At 49.8% G+C, this 21,969-nt stretch overlaps 1 protein-coding gene across 1 annotated transcript in view; it reads left to right on the forward strand.

Moving 5' to 3' along the window:
- The window catches only part of LOC140904265 (butyrophilin subfamily 2 member A2-like), a 61,195-nt gene that overhangs the window by 22,672 nt on the left and 16,554 nt on the right, over positions 1–21,969 (forward strand). The window contains exons 2-12 of the mRNA XM_073326760.1: positions 4,141–4,257; positions 4,696–5,043; positions 7,372–7,653; positions 9,513–9,620; positions 11,508–11,540; positions 11,838–11,870; positions 11,972–12,004; positions 14,461–14,481; positions 15,859–15,879; positions 17,662–17,667; positions 17,767–17,793. Of these exons, the coding sequence (XP_073182861.1) occupies positions 4,152–4,257; positions 4,696–5,043; positions 7,372–7,653; positions 9,513–9,620; positions 11,508–11,540; positions 11,838–11,870; positions 11,972–12,004; positions 14,461–14,481; positions 15,859–15,879; positions 17,662–17,667; positions 17,767–17,793 (1,018 nt within the window). The 5' untranslated portion in view covers positions 4,141–4,151. The remainder of the gene's footprint in view (positions 1–4,140; positions 4,258–4,695; positions 5,044–7,371; positions 7,654–9,512; positions 9,621–11,507; positions 11,541–11,837; positions 11,871–11,971; positions 12,005–14,460; positions 14,482–15,858; positions 15,880–17,661; positions 17,668–17,766; positions 17,794–21,969) is intronic.

Consider the following 21,969-nt stretch of genomic DNA (forward strand, 5'->3'; position numbering starts at 1 on the left):
GAGGATAGGACAAGAAGCAATGGGCTTACATTGCAGCAAGGGTGGTTTAGGTTGGACAACAGAAAAAACTTCCTAACCGTCAGGGTGGTGAAGCACTGGAATAAATTGCTTAGGGAAGAGAATCTCCATCAGTGGAGATTTTTAAGAGCGAGCTGGACACACACGTGTCAGGAGGAAAGGTCTAGATAATACTTTGTCCTGCCATGAGTACAGGGGGAAATCTGCTACCTGTGGGCATTTGCTACAGCAGATAGCAGGTTCTTACGATCTACTACATATTGATAACTGATAGCAGTAGCTCATTCCTACAGGGAGTCCTCCTCTCTGGATCCAGCCAGGGGCAGCCTGCCTGCACCCCAAACTCCTCATCCCCGGCCTCGCCACACCCCAGAGCCCTCACCCCCCCACACCCGAACCCTCTGCCTCAGCCCTGAGCCCCAGCCAGAGCCCTTGCCCCCCCCACACACTCCAACCTTCTGCCCCAGCCCTGAGCCCCCTCCTGCATCATGAACCCCTCATTACCAGCCCCACCCCAGAGCCCTCACATTTTTACATTATTTTAAATATATATATATATGCTTACAAGGCAGGTGTGTGTGTGGGTGTGGGGGGGGAGACTTGGACCTGTTCTGGGCACCACCAAAAACTATACAAACTTGCCACCCCTGGGGCCACTCCAAGGATTTGGAGGACAAAGAGTAATGTTCCTACCGGGAAATCAGCTATGGCTGTAGAAATACCCACACAGATTCAGAAGACCTGTCCAGTCACTTCTCCACTGCCAGGTTCAGATTCGTTTGCCAATCTGCTTTATTTACTGACAGCCGTAGGAACCGATAGCCAGGAGTAATTTTCCCTTCGGGCGTTCTTGCAAGCGTGCAGGTGTTTTCATCCAGAACTCACTCCTGTGAAGCTCCAGAGTGAGAGAGTGAAAGATGGAAGGCAAACACGTGAGGCCAGAGTCGGTGCAACTCATGCAGGGAGGGGGAGATTTTCTAAAGCTCCTAAGGGATTCAGGAGCACAAGCCCTGTTGATCCTAACTCCCCTGTGTTTATGAAAATCTCCCCCTCTGAGTGTAAATTGCACCTGTCTGTGCCCATGATGCCTTTTGCATCCCAGACGGGAGGAAGCTGACCCCATGGGAGGGCAGGTGAGGCTGCTACTGCCCTCAGGGTGTTTCTGGCGGGGAGAGGGTAGCTTTTGCAGGTGCTCAGTGACTCACCCACCAGCCCTGTTCCCTCCTCCCCTCTCCACCATGCACACTGATGGCCTCCATTCACTGACCCCATCCCTGGACAATGCACAACCCAGGGCAATGCAGACAGCCCCCCTGGCTGCTTCCCTTACATCACTTCATCTATTCTCCTACCCCACACATGGCCGCTGATTCTGTGGGCATTCATCCCCAAAGTGTCATGTGTGATGCTGACGTGTGTCGACACACTCATTTCACCCTGGCCTCTCCTGGCCCTGCCCACTTGGTCTCTCCTTTCCAGTACCCCGAAAGGGGACAGGCATGTCCCTCATCACTGTCAAAGAAGCCGGCCACACCTCCTCCATCCCCATCCTCCTCAAAGAGGCTGGCCATGCTCCCTCCATCCATCCCCCTCCGTCTCCATGTACATCCATCCTAAGTGCTCTGCTTCCCTGTACTGGGTCCAGTCGTACCCTGTGCACCATGATTTGAGGACTTCAGTTACTCAGCAGGAGGTTAGGGGTCTATTACAGGAGTGGGTGAGTGAGGTTCTGTGGCCTGCGATGTCCAACAGGTCAGACTAGATGATCATGATGGCCCCTTCTGGCGTTACAGTCTATGTGAGGGTTCAGCTTGGCAAAAGCTGGGCTCTGCCAAGCCATGCTACCAGAGAGTCCAGCTTTGCTCACTGTCTCCCTGTCCCTTTTTTGTCTTTGTCCCAAGCGAGTTCCTGTGTCCCTGTGAGCCCAGTTCTTTAACAAAGACAACTGACACCTTCCTCCTTGCTCTCCAGCTCCATGCTTTTGTTCCACTTCACTGCAGAGAGATGAGGGGAAGAAACTTGCTCTAGGAGTTGACGTTCAGGTCCTGAAGCTTCCCATTGATCTAGGTTGATTCAAGCCCAGACAGTCCAAGTGTTTCTATGTTTCAAAAACTTAGTCTGATTTCATGTCCATGGGAAATTAGAAATAAAGCATAAAATTTTACCAGTGAGGGTGATTAATCGTTGTAACAAACTACCCAGGGAAGTGGCGAATTGTCCAGCTCTTGTTGTCCTCAGCTCAAGCTTTGGTGCGGGGGTGCTGTCTACAGGGGAAGGTGACCATCCACTCTCATATTGTCACCACTTTTACAAAATTGTGATAAATCTGGTACAAAGAATACCTTGTAAGGTAAGTTGTAATCTGCTGCATATTATTATTTTGTTATAACGTGTGTATCAACGCTGTGTAGGGAGTTATGAGATTTTGCTGTATGTTTGTAACTCAAACATATTGTGAGTCTGAGAAACGCCCAAAGGTCTTTGCCTTTCATATAACTATGAATAACTGATGGCAAACCACGTACACCAAGGAACTGTCTGACCCCTGATGTGCTGGCCGCCACTTCCCACAGCTCCCATTGGCCGGAGACGGTAAACCGCAGCCCCTGGGAACTGCGGACGGCCGTGCCTGCGGATGGTCGATGTAAACAAACTGTCTCACGGCCCGCCAGCGGATTACCCTGACAGGCCGCAAAGGTTGCCAGCCCCGGCGCTAGATGATGTTACATTGATGTGTGTGGCCAGGAAGCAGAGAAGGAGCTTGTTCAGAAAGACGAAGGGCAGCCCAGCAAGCAATGCTGTGATGCCCCCCCACCCCTGTCCCGAGGTAGCAAGATCCCCAGAGAAGCCTCACCTGGGACAGATGTTACAGGGAGATGGAGCTGCTTTCCCCAAAACAATAAGTGGCCTAAGCCTACCACACTCAAGGGCTTTGCCTGCACCAGCTTGTTTTCCTTAATATCGCCATTCTTATTTATCCGTTCACTGGGAGTATGGTAACACCTACATGCCCCAGCCGAGATGGGGGCCCCATGGTGCTGGGCCCTGGACACGCCAATAGTGAGAGACCATCCCTGCCCTGGAGAGTTTCTTGCAACCAGACAGCCGCTCTGGGGTTTTAGCCACAGCAACCTCTAACCCTGCTCGGAACCGGGGCAGACAAGGAAGATTGGGCCAAAAGGAATCTGATGAGGTTCAATAAGGATAAGTGCAGGGTCCTGCACTTAGGACGGAAGAACCCAATGCACAGCTACAGACTAGGGACCGAATGGCTAGGCAGCAGTTCTGCGGAAAAGGACCTAGGGGTGACAGTGGACGAGAAGCTGGATATGAGTCAGCAGTGTGCCCTTGTTGCCAAGAAGGCCAATGGCATTTTGGGATGTATAAGTAGGGGCATAGCGAGCAGATCGAGGGACGTGATCGTTCCCCTCTATTCGACATTGGTGAGGCCTCATCTGGAGTACTGTGTCCAGTTTTGGGACCCACACTTCAAGAAGGATGTGGATAAATTGGAGAGAGTCCAGCGAAGGGCAACAAAAATGATTAGGGGACTGGAACACATGAGTTATGAGGAGAGGCTGAGGGAGCTGGGATTGTTTAGCCTGCAGAAGAGAAGAATGAGGGGGGATTTGATAGCTGCTTTCAACTCCCTGAAAGGGGGTTCCAAAGAGGATGGCTCTAGACTGTTCTCAATGGTAGCAGATGACAGAACGAGGAGTAATGGTCTCAAGTTGCAGTGGGGGAGGTTTAGATTGGATATTAGGAAAAACTTTTTCACTAAGAGGGTGGTGAAACACTGGAATGCGTTACCTAGGGAGGTGGTAGAATCTCCTTCCTTAGAGGTTTTTAAGGTCAGGCTTGACAAAGCCCTGGCTGGGATGATTTAACTGGGAATTGGTCCTGCTTTGAGCAGGGGGTTGGACTAGATGACCTTCTGGGGTCCCTTCCAACCCTGATATTCTATGATTCTATGATTCTATGATTCTAAGGACTGCGGAGGAAATCCCTTCCCTTTTGGTGTATGTTAGGCAGCAGTAAGGCGGGTTACCTCCTCCCCCCTGCCCCACTGTCGCAGCATCACACTCACTCACCGTCCGGTTTGTTATTTCTCCTGGTCCCCAGACCCAGCTACGATGACGGGGAAGAGTCCCTCGTTCTCCCCCGGCTCCACAGCGAGCTCCGCTCTGCCTGGCTACGTCGCTCTCTGCCTCGTTCTGCAGGTTCACAGGCTGGTGTCAGGTGGGTGCACGGAGACCCCGCACAAGGACCAGTTCTCTGCCTCCTGCCCTTGTCCTCCCTCTCCATCATCTCTAAGTTTTTACCTTTCGAGTCACCACCTACGTAGTGACGATCTGTTTGCATATCTGCACGCTTTGTAAGCCCTCCCGCCCTCCCTACAGCAGCTGGGGCGGTCCCTGCGCCGGAGTATCAGAGAATCAGGGCCCCCCACGCCGTTGTCCCCGGGGTGTCCATGAGAAGCGTGGAGCCAGATTCAGAGCCAATACAAGTAATGCTTGACATTCACATACGAACCCTGTCCTCATCCACATGTGGAGGGCACTGCATGGGTACATGGCATGCGTATTCTAATACAAGATACTCTCTCTTACTGTGTGTCTTACTGCTGAATTAACGCACCCCGCAACCCCTCTTTGATTTAATTTACACATTTCACAGCACAGTTCACAGTGACTGGACCTGATCATCCAATCACCGCGGCTGTCGGTGGGGAGGCCGCCCTGCCCTGCCACCTCTCCCCCAGGATGAACGCTCAGAGCATGGAGGTGAGATGGTTCCGATCCCAGCACTCTGCAGTTGCACACCTGTACCATGATGGGCAGGACTGGTACGGAAATCAGATGTTGGAATATCAGGGAAGGACAGAGCTGCTGAAAGATGACCTCACCAATGGAGGTGTTTCCCTGAGAATATACGATATCCGACCTTCTGACGAGGGACAGTACACTTGTTTATTTCAATCACTTACCTTTTTCCACGAAGCCTCCGTGCTCCTGCAGGTGGAAGGTTAGTAACTTGTTTCAGAGCTGTTTTTACTTCAGGCACATTGAAGGGCTTGCTGAAATGCTCTGTACTCTGCGAATGCTTCTAAACTTTGCTTTGCAAGTGAAGGTTATGGAAGAGTTCAGCTTTCATCCATGTCCATTAGGTGGTTCTTACTTCTGCTCAAACTATCAGTCCCCTGGGTTATGTAGCAGCTTATCCATGGTCCTTAGAGAAAATGAAGGATATGCACATATGATAAAATAGCAATGAATAAGAGACAGTGGGGCCAAATGGACTGGGAGTCAGGAGCCCTGGGCACTGTTCCTGGCTTTGCAACTGAACTGTTTTGTGGCCTTGGGGAAATCTCTCTGCCTCGGTTTCTCGTCTGTGAGCAGTGCCCAGCACGCTGGCATCATGATCTCAGTTTGGGCCTCTAATCTCTATCATAATTAAAACTGGCTGAACTTGTGCAGGCTTTACACTCCAGAACATAGGGTTTCTCCGTCCATCGGTCTGTCTGTAACACAATAACTTCTGAATGCCACCTCTGATCAATTCCAAAATTTTAGGGAATTTTCTTGGCATCAAAGGCTAGAATTCTGTTGATCTTGGGGACAATCAGAAAACAAAAATGGGGGACATATGGAGCTGCTATCTGTTGATGGCACCCATTAACACCTTGAAGCATGACTGCCCTGCTCACCCTGCCAACAGAGTTTATCATGTTGACACCTCCAGTGATAGAAGAGAAATAATTGTTCTCCCTCCGTGGGGTGGATACTCAGCCAGCAGGGGCAGCCAGAGGGAGAGCAGAGAGGTGGAGACTTCCTTCCTTCCTTCCTCCTTCCCATTGTCCTGCCTCCTCAACACCTGCTCCAGATGGGGGAGAGGGCACCAACCATCCACCCTACCCTTCCAATCTATGGGGGAGAAGAGACACCCAGAAACCATGGCATGATGGGAAGGATGAGGACCCAGTGTGGAGGACATGGAAATAGGACAGTAAAGGGACAGCGTGGGTGGAAGTGGGAATGGGAGTGTGCACACAGAACCCCTGGTATGTGGGGGATTGGGGGGAGTTGCAGGGAGTCCCTGAAATAGAGGGGGATGGGACAGTGACTTGTGGGGGGTATGGAGGTATGCAAGGAGCCCCTCATGCATGCGATGCACTCAGCCTAAACAAGATACAAAGTGTGTGAATTAACACCTTTGTGATTTCAGTGCAAGTCTATGTGTGCGTCTTTTCAGATTAACAGTGTCCCATTTCACAACTGATTTAAATTAAATAAAAATTAGACACCCCTCATCCAAAAGAAGAGCGTTACACGCTGACTTGCACTGAAAGAACCAAAGATGTGAGTTGAAATTGGTTGGGTTTTGCTGGTACCAGTTTGTGAGTCGTCTAGCCCTGAGACTCAAACACTCTCATTAACGCAAGATTTATTGAGACTGGAGAGCGTCGATCATATTAAAACAAAAAGAAATGGTCTCTATAACCAATCTAGCCTGACACTACAGAGCTCTTCTAGGCCTAATCCAAAGCCCAGAGCGTCAATGTGAGGCTTTACGCTGTCTTCAAGGGGCTCTGGATCAAGCCTTGAGAGTGGATAGAACAATACCATACATTGGGGTGGCCAACTTGAGCCTGAGAAGGAGCCAGAATTTACCAATGTACCTTGCCAAAGAGCCACAGTAATATGTCAGCAGCCCCCCATCAGCTCCCCCCACGCCCGTCGCTCCCAGTGCCTCCCACCCACCAGCAGCCCCGCTGATGAGCGCCTCCCCGCACCTCCCGATCAGCTGTTTCGTGGTGTGCCGGAGGCTCTGGGGGGAAGGAAGGAGGAGCGAGGGCACAGCAGGCTCAGGGGTAGGGGGGCGGGAAGGGGCGGAGTGGGGGCAAGGCCTGTGGCAGAGCCAGGGGTTGAGCAGTGAGCCACCCCCCGGCACATTGGAAAGTTGGCCCCTGTCGCTCCAGCCCTGGAGTCGGTGCCTAGACAAGGAGCCGCGCGTTAACTTCTGAAGAGCCGCACGGGGCTCCGGAGCCCCAGGTTGGCCACCCCTGCCAGACATCATCTCCTCCTTACCCTGGTCAGTGCGGTTACATCTTCCAGGTGTCCCAGACTTTCCTAGTTTACAAGAATCCATGTCCTCCCCCGATTCCCAAAGGGGTGTTCTCCCAGGCTGTCCCCAACTCCGGTAAGGGTTCACTGCTTAACTGGCCTATCACACTCATGGACTCACATTCAGTTATTAGTTTAATAGAAAATTTCTTGAAGATACTGTCATGAAACATTTGGCTCATAACACGGTATTGTAGAATTAACATCAGTTCACTGCATTCCCCTCCAGGTTTGGGCTCTGGCCCGGACATCTCTGTAGAGGGACATCAGGATGGAGGGATCAAGGTTGTGTGTCGATCATCCGGATGGTACCCACAGCCCGAGGCTCAGTGGAAAGATCTCCATGGGCAGCTCTTACCATCAGCCTCTGAAAAAATATCCCAAGAGGCCAATGGCCTGTTTCAAACAGAGATTGCCATTGTTCTAACAGAAGAGTCCAACCAGAAAGTGTCCTGCTGTGTCAGGAACCCGCGTGTCAACCAGGAAAGAGAGGCAACAATTTACATAGCAGGTCAGTGCCCATCCATGCCGCACATGGATAGACTGAGACACTGTAGATGTTAGTGTGGAGTACTTACTAGAGTGTCTCCTATTAGTAAAAAGAAGAGGAGGACTTGTGGCACCTTAGAGACTAACCAATTTATTTGAGCATGAGCTTTCGTGAGCTACAGCCCACTTCATCCATCTTGAGCATCCTCAACTCTCTTTGGATGTATCTGGTGACTAAAAAATAGTTCTGTAGAACGTCTGTGGACAATCTAGACTGACATGTAAAAGCTACCTCGAGTTAACTGACAGTTTACTCCAGGTAAAAAACTCTAGTGTAGACAAACCCTTGACTTCAATAGTAGCTGAGGGTGTTTAGCCCCTTGTGGGCTTGAACTCCATTGGCCAGAAAAAGTCAGCAGCCAGCAATCTCCTTTCTTCTCCGTGGGGCTGGAGGGGGAATTCTCCTTTGTTCCCAACGGGAGTTGCTGGGTGTTGAGCATTTTTGAAAAAAGCTAGCCACTAAAGTCATTTTCCCTGAACAGTGGAAAAGGGCCCTGGTCAGGATCTCAGCATTGCTGCTTAGACTGCATCTGAAAATATCCCAACAGTGTAAGGGCTGCACTGTGGATCCCCTACTGGACTTCAGACTCTGGCAAAACTCCCATTGCCTTAAAGAGTTAGAACTGAGGGATCAAACTGTAACTTGTATTGAATTGCACAAAAGTCAGGAAATGCAGAAGTCCACAGCCAGCATAACCCGGACCTCCCCTGGGCATATAGGTTGTTTTTTGGTTCCTTTCATGAGCCTGCTCCTGCATTCATTGTACAACGAAATCGTTGGGAGATTTGCTAGGCATAAACAATCAAGCCTATAATGTGTAAATACAAAATGTTATCTGAATCCATCTTAACGTTTTAGAAAACCAGCTGCAGCCCTTCCTGGCTACCCTATGGCATGCCCAGTGTATCAGTTTCACAGAGTCACCTTTGACTCCCTTCCTGGTCTTCCTTGAGGGCACCCAGTTAAGCTTTCCAGCTCCCAGTTGTCATCTCTTTTAGGCAGATACCTGCATCTCTCTCCCTCCAGACTGGGGGCTTGGACTTGCAGTCCCCTCTGCACCGCACTGTGATTCCCCCGGCAGGTCTAGTCAGGCTCCAGCACCTGTCCATTTGCTCACCCAGGAAGAAAGCCCTGTCCCTTGAGTCTGTTTTAACTGCCTTTTATTCCGAAAGTCTCACTTTGTCCCCCAACCTCCTGGAAACAGGTAAAACCAGTCCCTCCCCCTATTCCCCAGAAGGTCAAGCTTCAAGGACTGGGGAATTTGCATAGCCACTGTTGGGGAATATTGTATGAATCACCCCCTAGTGATTCTAGATTCTGTAGGAAACCCCTGCCCCCAGTGAGCAAGGAACGCACCGAGTATGTCTACACTGCAATGTAAACCCACCCTGAGACTCAGGCTTTGTTTGTTATTAAAATCCCTGTGTGGTTGAGCTTCCCTGAGCACCGGAGAGTCTGGAGCATCAGTAACTGGTTACAGCATTCTGATCTCGAGAGCCAGTCCGCACTGACTGCAGCCCTGACATCCGTTAGAGAAGCCTAGGGGCTGCTCTAAGTTACACCAGTGGCAGATGGGTGTAATGGAGCTCTGCCGTGCCCCCTCCCTGCCACTAATATCCCCATTCTCGTTAATTAACCATATTTAGTAACCAGATTAGCACTTGGAATTTCATTGGCTTAATAATGAAACTCAAAGGAGTCACATTTCAGGTTGTATTTCCCTGTGAGATTCTTTTAACCAGCCACAGTGTCACCATTTTCTCAATGTCCTGTCTTCATTCTACATGCGTTTGTTCCTAAATCAATCTTATCTCTTGCAGATCTCTTTTTTCCGCGGGTCTCTCCCTGGGTGGTGGCTCTGGGGGTGATCCTGGCTCTTCTCATTGCCCTGGCCATCTATTGCATCTGGACACAACACAGAGCAAAAGGTAAAGTAACAAGAAGGGAGAATGCAGTGTGCTAGGGGAAAGATTTGCATCAGCCATTACTGGGCAGTTGCCATCCACAGCCATTTATCTCCAGCTGCGAGGATTGCTGGTGCATGCATCAGTGTCATCCCGAGTGGGATTTCTGAAAATGTGCCTCCAGAAATTCTTTCTGATGACATGGAACCACACTCTGGGTCCAATGCAAAATTAGGCATCATTCCCAGAACACCTCTGTATGCCCCTTGTGGAAAGAGAACAGGAGGACTTGTGGCACCTTAGAGACTAACAAACTTTTTAGCGCATAAGCTACAGCCCACTTCCTCGGCATCAGCGAAAGGGGTGGAAAGGTAAGTACAAGCAGCATGCTGAAGCTCTGATTCCACATGGCCAAAGTCTCAGAGTATTTAATTCATGTCATTAGCTCTGTCAGTGGTGTCGGGACAAAAAACAATGGCATGACCATATGGAATCAGACCACAGGTCCATCCAGTCCAGTGTCCTGTCTCTGACTGTGGCAAGCACCAGCTGCTTCAAAAGGAAGGTGCAAGAAGTCCTGCAGTGGCCAGTTATGGAATAACTTGCCACAAGGGAAGCTTCCCTCTACCTGCCATCAGTTATGCTGAGGCTCTGAAGCGTGAAGGTTTGTGGTCCTTCCAAAATGAGAGAATAACCAGAGAGCAAAGATTCTCTTGGAGGCAATGGCAATAGCGTAAAGAAAGAGCTGAAGTCCTCCTCCTAGTCCTCCAGGGCCTCAGAAGGTAATTTGGACTCGATAGACAGTCAAGAAATCTCCGCTGCACCTTGAAGCAGGAAGTCCATCTTCATATGGACTTGGATGACCTACAGTTAACAGCATGGGCATCGGAGGAGACGTGCAAGTCTGCAGGGAGTATCCAGACAGAACTCAGCCTGGGAATTTCATTGTATTACATTTCAGAAGTGGGGGGAAAGAGAAAGCTCTCTGCGGCATGTTCTGTCTCTTTGTCTGTGACGTGCCCAGCACAATGGGGCCTCATCTCTGGATGCTACCGCATGACAAATAATAAAGACCACAATGTTCTAGTAATCTCAGCTACACTAGCTTTCTTCCAGGGTGATTATAGGGGTCCTACAACCTAGCACCACAGAAAGGTGGGTAACAGCCTTAGTGGGGTTGTGTAGGCAGGCATATTGGACTCCCCAGCTGAGTATTGTCAGGTGTCAAGTTTCTTCATATTGGCCAGATGACACAAGCCTGCCACTACCTCGGAAAGACAGCCTCCAAGCTCCTGCTGCATGTCCCTTATGGGCTCAAGATGACATGAGCAGCCAGCCAGACAAAGGCACCTCCACTCCCTCTCTGATCTAGGGCACCCACCACCTGCCCCAGCCCTACGGGGGGCTGTTTCCCAGGTATCACTAGGGCCAGGGGGCAGGCACCAGCCACAAGGTCAGGAGCTGGCCTAGGATGGAGCCAACCAGATCCTATCCCTTATCCAGCCAGATCAATGCCCCATTACCATTGCTCACTTCCTGCCCCCATCCCCACAGTCAGGAGGTGCGGGGAGCGGTGGCCATTCAGGGGATGGGTACAGAGGGGAGCAGACAGGGAACTGGATAAACAGAGACCTTCTCTACCCCACTCCCACAACAGCCAGATCTGACAGGAGTGTGATGGGGCCCAGGCAGTGAGGATGGCCCCTTGGGGAGACACGCAGAGCAATCCCTAGGAGTGATAGTCAGTGGGGCCCAGGCAGTAGGGATGCTGAGTGAAGGAACATCGAGACAGATCTGTCTGTGTGTCCTGTTTGTCTGTCTGCCTCGCTTGCATAAATTACATGAATAGCGGGAACTGCACCGTGAACACAACAAGGTGAAATCTCACCTCTTTTTCTCCCTTTTCTCTAGAGACCCTGCAAACTGATATGAAGAAACAGAAGGGTAAGTGTCTGGACCCACTACATTACCTGAGAGTAGGGTCATCTCAAACAGAGCAGGGCGAAATCTCACCTTTATTAACGAAGTACTCGAACAATTTACCAAGGGTTGTTTGTGGTGGATTCTCCATAATTGGCAGTTTATAAGTCAAGACTGGATGTTCTTCTGTAAGAGCTGCCGTAGGAATTACTGTGGGGCAGTTATCCGGCCTATGTTATATAGGAGGTCAGACTAGATGATCACAATGGTCCCTTCTGGCCCTAGAACCTATATATCACCTCTGCCCTTTTATCCCTCTAGGGATTCTGCTAACTGAAATGGAGAGTGAGAAAGGTGAGTGTCTGGGCCAGTTACATTCGCTGGGATTGGGGGGGTGGTCACCATCATTAACACGGCAGGGTGAAATCTCACATCTCCCCCTTTTCTCCCCCTAGAGAAACTGCTATCTGAACTGGAGAAACAGAAAGGTCAGTGTCTGTGATCCACAAAACCCCACTTGGCTGACGCCTAATCGTGTAGGCATCTAAACTCACCCAGGGCATAAACTGAAGCTATAAAAGTTCTCCAGTTTGTTGTCTAAGTTTCTGTCTCTGGGCCTGCATGCTGCTGTCTCAGGCTAGGCATCTGAGCACCTATCTCCCACCTGAGCCACAGCATGATCGACGAACCAGGGGAAGATGGGTGGAGGAGTGTCTCTCTCACCTATGGGGCCTGATATGGTAGTGGTGGGAGCAGAAGAGGACCTCCCTTATAACCTTTAACCCAACAGTTAGGGTACCCACCACGGTTGTGGGAGACTTTGGGTCAAGTCACCCCTCTGCCAGATGAGAAAGGATTTGGACAGGGATCTGCCACCTCTCGGATGAGTGCCTTAACCACTAGGCAATGGGATATTCTGACATGGGGCTCCCTCTATCCCTTTTGCTGAAGTTGTTAAACTTAATTCAATATTAAATGGGAATCACTATAATCCTCCTTCCCCCTGACCATTTTGTGTGGAGTAACAGCTTCCGTACTGACCAGCGGTAATTCGACCTAAGTTATGCTACTTCCGTTACGTAAGTTATTGTAACGGAAGTTGACGTAACTTAAGTCAACTTACAGCGGTGTCTACCCCGGGCTATGTCGACGGGAAATACTGTCCCCACTGACTTCCCTGCCACCACTCAATCACCAGACCCGCTACATCAATCATTGATATATTGATCACAGCAGTGCCGATTTAGCTGGAAGTATAGACAAGCCTATCGGCATGAGCCATACCATCTTCCATGGAACGACTTAGTAACCTAAGCCACCTGACTGCGGGAAAGGAGTTCCCAGCTTTGGGTCACTAGCAGTGATGGGCCTCTCTCTCTCCAGCCCAAGGCACCAAACCCCTGAGAAAGGCAAACACCCCTGTTATTGGCATCTCCCATTGGCTATCTTTGGCAGCTGCCTGCCTCGTGTGCTGGCTTTTGTGGATGCCATTCTAAAGGGCCATCTCTTGCCATTCATTGTATAGGAAGCCGGGGGTCAATGACGACCACCTGCTGACAGTGTGAGCCTTGTCTGTGCACACCAGAGAAAACTCTCCCCCAGGTTCTGGCAATACCAACTCTGGGCTCTGCAAGCCCCACTCTCTCTCTCTCTGCGGACTAGCAATTTACACACCCCAATTTGATACACTCAATTGCCCAGTCCCTTGTCATCTGGACACCTGTAATGCACACCAGTCCACCGCCTCTGTGGAATCAGGGCACCCCAGTTAACTGGCTTCACCTCATTTCAACACTCGTTACTTAGAGTAAAACCAAACAAGTTTATTTTACAGATCTTGAGATAAAGGTTCAAATAAAAGCCAGTAAAAGGATTTGCAAACATAAGGTTACAGGTAAAAGAAAAATAGAAAATGCAATCTTATGGTCTGTACATCTGAAAATACTTTCCTGTCCAAAAAGGTATTTCTCACTCAGTGGTCCTTCCAAACAGTGCTTATCCAATCCATAAAGCCCAGATCCACCCTTCATGAGACACTCCTGCTAGCAGAGTCCTCTTCCATAATGGATAAGATCTTGTGCACTTTCTTCTCCTCTTATACAGTCCTAAACTATAGTCTTTTCATAATCAGGGTGTTTCCCTAACTTCAGCTCAACTCTGATGGTCCCCTAGTCAGAGTCTTCTCTTGGGGTCCATTTGTCTTTGTAAATGCTTACGCCTGCATCGGCCCCAGACTGTAAACATAGGGATGGCCTGGGATGTTAGTTGTTCTGAGACTCACCCAGCCTCAGGTGAGCTGTTCCACCTTCAGGAGTTTTGGTGAACACAATATTCTCCGTGTTACAGAACTATTTTTTCCCTTGTACAGACATCTCACAATAACTGTGAGAATCATCTAGGTGTTAGCTTTAGGCAGAGACCACATGTGACCCTCTCTTTGATGAACTATCAAGAAGATCAGAGAATCTCATCTGAGATGAGGTAGATGGTGGGAAGGGACCTCAGGAGGTCGTCTAGTCTAACCCCCTGCTCAAAGCAGGACCAATCCCCAATTTTTGCCCCAGCTCCCTAAATGGCCCCCTCAAGGATTGAACTCACAACCCTGGGTTTTAGCAGGCCAAAGCTCAAACCACTGAGCTATCCCTTGTCAGACACTTGTAATACGCCTGCTTGGGCATGTCTCTGTCACAAGCCAAGGCCCCTAACTCAGGCTTTGTGGATCTCATTGTTTTCCCTATGATTTTTCTGGACACCTAGAAGTTAGGCTCTGTGATGCTCAGCCTCACAGCACCTAAGAGCCCTTGTGGATCCAGGCCTATGGCCTCAGTATAATATAGACTAGGGGAACAGATAGGAAGGAAGTCTGTGTGTACAGTGATCTGTAGGGGAAAAAATACGGCTGTAAGTTTGCCATCACTTAATGTCTCTCGTTATTTATTTTTAGAAAAGCAACTTTCAGACAAAGGTAACATTTCTTCATTACACTTTAAGGGGGAGGGATGGGGAGGAGAGGGAAAAATCTCAAACTTTGCAATGAATTTCTTGGATCTTCCGGGCAGCTATTAAGGGATCTCACTATGAACCGAAATTTAGATTGGTTTGTTCTGTGTGCAAGGATGTTCTCCATCTTTGCCCCTTACTCAATATGTCCAGAGTGTAAATGCTTCCAAAGTCCCAATGGTTTTCAGCAGAACTTGGCTGCCTAAGTCACTTCGGCGGTTTTGAAAATTTTACTGACAGTGGCTGGGAGAAGGCTGGTGCTGGGAATGGAGTTATGAATTTCCAGCCATTCAGACAACGAGGCTGAGATTTTAAAAGCTATCTAAGAAATCTGGATGCCTGGCAAATTCCTGTTTGAAAAAACACCTTTTTACTTGTTAAAACTTTATTTGCTATATATAACAATTTATAGGTAGTTTTCAAAAAACCCTTAACTTCAAGCTAGCAGCTTTTATTTGGGGATAGTTATCTGTGATGAACTGTCCCTTAAATGTATATTCACTAAATGTCCCAATCAAGCAAAGTACTTAAGAATCTGCTTAAATTTCTTTGCTGAACTAAGCCCTAAAAACCTGTGCTCTTAGGGATATAGACGTGGCCAGCGCAAATCAGACCAGGGCCCACCTAGCCTGGGATTCTGTCTCTGACTTGCACTACCAGCCGCTTCAAAGGATGACGTGAGAAATCCCTAGTGGCCAGTGATGGGGGCCGATCTGTAACCCCTTGCCCACCTGTCACGGGGAGGAGGAGGGGGACATAGAGCTGTCTCATGGAGCCAGGAAGCCCTGATCTCTGGCCCAGCTTTCTCTGTGCGGTATCTGGTGTGTGTAAAATATTACATGTAACAGCTGGGACAAGAGAAGTTGGGTGACTTTCCCCACAAGTGCTGTGCTCTGCTTAGCATCTTAAGGAAAAAAATCTCTCAACGACAGTAATAATACCAGTGAGCAGAGGTGAAAGTAAGCCGGTATGGTCCAGTACGCCGTGCCGGACCGGACCAGCTTCCCCAGGTTGGCACTTTAAAGGACCCAGGGCTCCCCGCAGTGGCCAGAGCCCCGGGCCCTTTAAATCGCCCCTGAGCCCCAAGGCTCCCAGCTGCCTCTGCAGCTGGTAGCTCTGGGGGTGATTGAAAGGGCCTGGGTATTTAAAGGCCCCGCCTCTTCCAGTTGAGGCCACGCCTCTTCTGGTTGAAGCCACGCCCCCCTGCGCAGGACTCCGGAGTACCGGTAAGTCCTTTAAGTTACTTTCACCCCTGCCAGTGCGGGGGGATATTACTTGTATCTTGACTATTGCACATTAACTTTTGTGACTCAGGATTAATTCACATTGTCTTACTTTCCAGCGGAATATGAGGCAATGGCAGGTAAGTGTGTTTTTACTAGGTTCCATAAAGCTCAATCTTGGAAAGTGATCACTGAAAATGCTGTATGCAAAGACGCTTAGTATAAAGTAAACTAATGTGTGTTACTTGTTACAGTGACACACAATACAAGGGGAAATCCAGGCCTAGGACTGATAACATACAAATATACAGATATTAGCTAGAAATAATAAATGGAAAATTTGTGGCACTGAAATATGAATATTAAGTTTTATTTTTCACATTAACCCTTGAAAAATCGCAAACAAACTTCATTTTCTGTCTTCAGAGAGCTCTTGTAATAGTAAGCAGAGGTAAATAGTGAGGTGGCAACGTTTGCAGAGGATGCAAAAGTACTCAAGATAGTTAAGTACAAAGCAGACCGTGTTAAAAAGGGATCTCACAAAACTGTGTGACCGGGCAACAAAATGGCAGATGAAATTCAGTGTTGATAAATGCAAAGTGATGCAAATTGGAAAATATCATCCCAACTATAGATAGCTCTGGTCACCCCATTTCGAAAAGGTACAGAGAAGGGCAACAAAAATGGAATAAGGGTACGGAACAGCTTCCGTACAAGGGGAGATTAAAAAGACCAGGACTGTTCATCTTGGAAAACAGATAACTAAGTGGGGAGATATGAGAGAGACCTATAAATGGTATTCAAATGGATTCACCCAATGAAATTAACAGGCAGCAGGTTTAAAACAAACCAAAGGAAGTATTTCTTCACACAGTGCCTCTGGAACTCACTGCCAGGGGATGTTGTGAAGGCCAAAACTATAACTGGTTTTAAAAAAAGAACTAGATAAATTCATGAGCTTACGTCCATCAGTGGCTGTAAGCAAAGATGGTCAGGGATGCAACCCCATACTCTGGGCCTTTGACTTCCAAATGCTGGGCCTGCTGACAGGGGATGGATCACTTGATGATTCCCTGTTCTGTTCATTCCCTCTGGGGCGCCTGGCACTGGTCACTGTCGGAAGACAGGATAGTGGGCTAGATGCACCTTAGGTCTGACCCAGTCTGGCCGCTCTTAACAATAATTATCTCTGACACAAAAGACTCAACCCTCCAAATTTATTAGTTTAGTCTCTAAGGTGCCACAAGTCCTCCTTTTCTTTTTACGGATGCAGACTAACACGGCTGCTACTCTGAAACCTGACAAAAGAAGAGGTCTTTGAACTGGAAGCCAGAATCTCTCATATGCCAAGATCTGCTTGGAGTATTGTATTGGGGGAGGGGGCCAGTTAGGGAGTTGGTTATGGCCCCTGTATTCTCAAGATGACCCAGCATCAATCACTGCAGCCCCTGTTCTAATTTACTCCAGCTGTCTGTGGTCCCTGAATATTGGCTGTGTGATCCAGTTCTGCCCCTCTGCCCAAACCCTATGATTCCTGACATGCCCCTATGCCAGAGGAATACTCGGATGTCCTGTTAGGGCCCAGTTCCCTGCGTGAAGTGACCAGAGCAGGGGAGGGAACCGGGCCCTTTTTCACTAAAGGCCCAATTCTGCCACCCTGACTCACATGAGTGATCCTCACAGGTGCAGTCCCATTGATTTCTAGGATACAGGTTATGCAAGATTGGGTACAATAAAGCAGAAGCCCTGATTAATAATTAGGGGTCCAATCCTGCTGTCCTTACTCGGGCAAAATTCACACTGAAGCCAATGTAATTTGGGTTTAGAATGGGGTAGTTTTATCGTTGATAATCTCTACTAATGGTTTATTTGTGCTTTTATTCCTTTTTCTCCCTTTTCGTTCCCATTGACCCCTCCGGCAGAACAAAGTAAGCTCTGGTTTTAGTTTTTGTAGCTTAATTTTTTAGCAATTTTTCTCTTGTTGAGTTTGTGTATTTGGTGTAAATTCCCATTTCTGTTTCTTTCAGCACGTGACAAAACCCAAAGATTCACAGGTAACTAAAGCTGATACTAAGTGATGCTCAGCCCTGTTTCCCCAGGGGTATTCCCTCCCTGTAACCCTCCAGGGCGGGAGGAGTGTCAGTGACAATTCTTTAACTGCTCTCTGTTTCTATTTTGTAGCACCTAGTTAATGAATTGTTTATTTCACTGTGAACCATTTCTGGCAGAACATCCAGCTAACGAACTTATCCAACCCTGCTGAATGTGATGGCAGATACTGGATGAAGAGGGAAAGGGCAGCTGGTGGCTCTAAAAAGGTTGCTGCGGTGGGGAACGAGGGAATCAAACCTCCTCCCACCAAATTTAGGGCTCCTTGACATGGAGAATTCACAGGGACGTTTGTGTGAAATAGCTAGGGTGTGGATTTAATACACAACAGCTACTGTGTACTAATGCCCCTTGTGGACACTCTTATTCCAAACTTCTGTTCTTCCAAAGTGGATTAACCTAAACCAAAGAAGAGCATTCTTAGTATGCAATGAGAGTGTCCAAACAGACAGCTAGTGCTGAGTAGCTATTCCACACTAGCTACGTTAAGGGCTTGTCTACATGGGGAAAAGCCAAAAGTTAGCTCCAAGGAGAAGAGGAGATGCATCTCATCTTGTCCAGTGGACCACAAGCCCTGACTACCCCCTCCTTGGCTGTCCAGGCTCAAACTCCCCCATGACGGCTCTACACTGCAGATGCAGACTGCAACGTGAACAGCTGCTGCACCTGGGAAATCTGAGAGCAGCATAAAATGACCTGAATTTCATACAACATTAAAAGCCAGATTCTGCTATCCTTGAGCAATGGGACACTGAGCAGTCTCACGCCTCGAGTAAGTGTGGCAGAATCTGGTCCTAATACACTTATTAGCAGTAGAGTTCGGCCTAGAGTTTCCAGCTAGGCTAAGGGCCCCAGTGCTGGAAGCTGTAAAGACACATAAGAGAAGACCATAGAATCACAGAAGATCAGGGTTGGAAGGGACTTCAGGAGGTATCTAGTCCAACCCCCTGCTCAAAGCAGGACCAATCCCCAATTAAATCATCCCAGCCAGGGCTTTGTCAAGCCTGACCTTAAAAACTTCTAAGGAAGGAGATTCTACCACCTCCCTAGGTAACCCATTCCAGTGTTTCACAACCCTCCTAGTGAAAAAGTTTTTCCTAATATCCAACCTAAATCTCCCCCCATGCAACTTGAGACCATTACTCCTTATCCTGTCATCTGCCACCACTGAGAACAGTCTAGATCCATCCTCTTTGGAACCATCCCTTCCCCAAAGAGCTACCAATCTAAATAGACCAGGCGGACACAGGGTGAGGGAGAGGACGGACAATTCCTCCCATTTCACAGGTGGGAAACTGAAACACGGAAAGATTCAGTGACTTATCCAAGGTCACAGGGAGAGTTTGTGACAGAGCTGCAAACTGGACCTACATCTGCTGGCTCGTAGATCAGTGCTTTAACCACAAGAGAATCTGTTCACTATTGCAATAACCAGAAGGACACTGGGCTGGAGTGAATGTAGAGGGGCAGTGACAGGGAGAGGGCTTGGGGAGCTGAGTCGCACAGTGTCAGGGGACTGTCACATAAGCTGGTCTCGTGTGCTGTGATTGGACACATGGTGCGAATGTGCAAGGACCGGTTAGTGCAGGAGTAATGGGAGGGGCAGTCGGTGCTGGGAAGCCAACCGAGAGCAGTGGAGGAAGGAAGGTGGAGGTCGCTTGATGCTTAACAGCAGATGTAGGGCGTGCCGGGGGGGAAGAAGACAGCAGTGTCCCCCCAGGCGTGGCCTCAGGCCCTGGGAGACTTGCTGGCTGCTCCAGCTCAGGGTCTCCAGCAGGGACCATTCAATCTGGTGCCCTACTTGCTGCCAGAGCTCCCAGCCTCTGACCCAGCCCAGCCCCCAGCCTCCCCTGCAGGCTCAGCCCGTGCCAGGGCCCATGCGGAGCTGCTGGGGCTGCTCCTCCCCTCGGCCCCTGGATTCTCTGTGCCTGGGACAAACAGACGGGCAAGAGGGCAGGGATTTGCTCCGAGACCCACGCCCTGGGCTGCACCCCGAGGGCAGAGACCAGCCAGGGCCGGGCAGCAGAGTGCCACCATGCTGGGATTAAGCCTTTCCTTCCACCCCCTCACCCCCAGCCGGTCGGTGCCACTCGACTCCCATGCTCCGATCCCAGGGACCCCCGAGCTGCCAGAGACAGAACAAAGGGCTGCTGGCCCCAAAGGGCTCCCAGTCTGAGTGCAGACGAGGCCCAGGAGGAAAGCAGCAAATGCTTTGCGCGGGGGGCGGAGGGGGGGAGAGTCCCAGTATTGAACCAGCTGCTCCCTGGGTCTGTCTGGCTGGGTCTGACAGAGTATCGTAGTGACCCTGCTGGCTTCGTGCCGGGCTGTGGGGAGGCGGTCACTCCCCGTTCAGCATCGAGTCAGCAGGGTCACTGTGATACTTTGTCAGACCCAGCCAGACAGGCCCAGGGAGCAGCCTGACATCAGGAGAAAGCAGGCTCAGGTGAAGCTGGAGGCTGTGGGGAAGCAGGAGCCGCCTGGGAGCTGGGGTGGCTGGATACGGGGCCAGGAGCCCCAACACCGTCTGCCCACTTAGAATCATAGACTATCAGGGTGGGAAGGGCCCTCAGGAGGTGTCTAGTCCAACCCCCTGCTTAAAGCAGGACCAACCCCAACTAAATTCTCCCAGGGGATCCTGCCCATCCGTTCCCTGAGGGAGTCAAAGTCTGCTTTTCTGAAGTCCAGGGTCCGTATTCTGCTGCTCTCCTTTCTTCCTTTTGTGAGGATCCTGAACTCGACCATCTCATGGTCACTCCTGCCCAGGTTGCCACCCACTTCTACTTCCCCTACCCATTCTTCCCGGTTTGTGAGCAGCAGGTCAAGAGGAGAACGGCCCCTGGTTGGTTCCTCCAGCACTTGCACCAGGAAATTGTCTCCAATCCCCTCCAAAAACTGCCTGGATTGTCTGTGCCCCGCTGGATTGCTCTCCCAGTGGTCAGTTGCTCCTGGTGCTCACCTGTGGGTCACCATTGGGTCAGATCCTGCTGTGAGGGTCCCACGCAGACAGACTGGAGAGAGCGAGGCTCTGTCTGCATGGGGAATAGGCAGCAGTTCTGTTAAATGGGCGCCAGTTTTACAGACTCATCATAAGATGGTACCCTTGCCCCCCCCGCCCCCTCAGCTGGCTCAGAGTGGCCTGGCAAGCACCCTCCCTCAGTTTCCCCTCTTGAGCACTCCTTAAGTTACTCCACACACCCCAAAAGGTGGGACACAAAAGTGCCCTGCTGGGGTCTACTTGATACGAGTCCAAATAAACCAGAAAATAAAATCTCTTCCTTCTCTGGGCTCCAGCCACTGGCTCTCACTCTAACTCCTCAAGTCAGGAGCCCTCAGCCCTCCTTCGCAGAGCTGGGTTCAGTTCAGACTCTGTAGCTTCCTTCTCTATAGGCACTCTCCCCAGCCGGGAGCAGCTCTCCAGCCTTCAGTCCTGCTTCAGCCACTACTAGGAGCTCTTAATTCTCCCTGAGGGGAACCCCTCTCTCCAGGAGCCCACCTTCCAAGCCCCTTGCTCTGGCGAGCTTCTCCCAACCAGCTCTCCTGGGAGCTCTTCTGGTAGCATCTTTCTGTCTCTAGGATCCCTTCAGCTGAACCCTAGTAATCCTTTATTAGGCTTGTTAGCTAATTAGCTGCCAACCGACCACCTAGGGTGGGTCTGAGTCGGCTCCTTCTCCCTTATAGGAACCGCTCAATGAGCTAGCCCGCATTACACTCATATTTTGCTGAGCATGTCTGAGCTCAGTTCAGGTCAATTCCTCGCCTACTTGGAGCTAAATGCAATCAGCTACTTCCACAGGGAGATGGGAGAGTCACACAGGGGTCACTACAGTAGTGCTCAAACCAATTTAAGTCAACCCAGTGTACTTTCCTCGTGTAGACAAGCCCAGAGGCCCTCTTGAGTGGAGCAGGCTCTGCAGGGAGCTTTGCACTCATCACCCTGCTTGTCTCTGTTGGAGTGAGAGTCACTTAATAAAGATTTGTTCGACCCATCTGCTTAGTAAGGCAAAACACTCACCACGTGGTTATCAGTTACTTATAAGTAATTGCTCATTAGGATGGTCTCGTCAGTCTCCTCCAGCACCGGACAGTACAGCTTTAACCTCCCTTTGTTGTACAATTTTTAT

This window comes from Lepidochelys kempii, chromosome 28, assembly GCF_965140265.1.
Source record: "Lepidochelys kempii isolate rLepKem1 chromosome 28, rLepKem1.hap2, whole genome shotgun sequence".
Taxonomy (NCBI): domain Eukaryota; kingdom Metazoa; phylum Chordata; order Testudines; family Cheloniidae; genus Lepidochelys; species Lepidochelys kempii.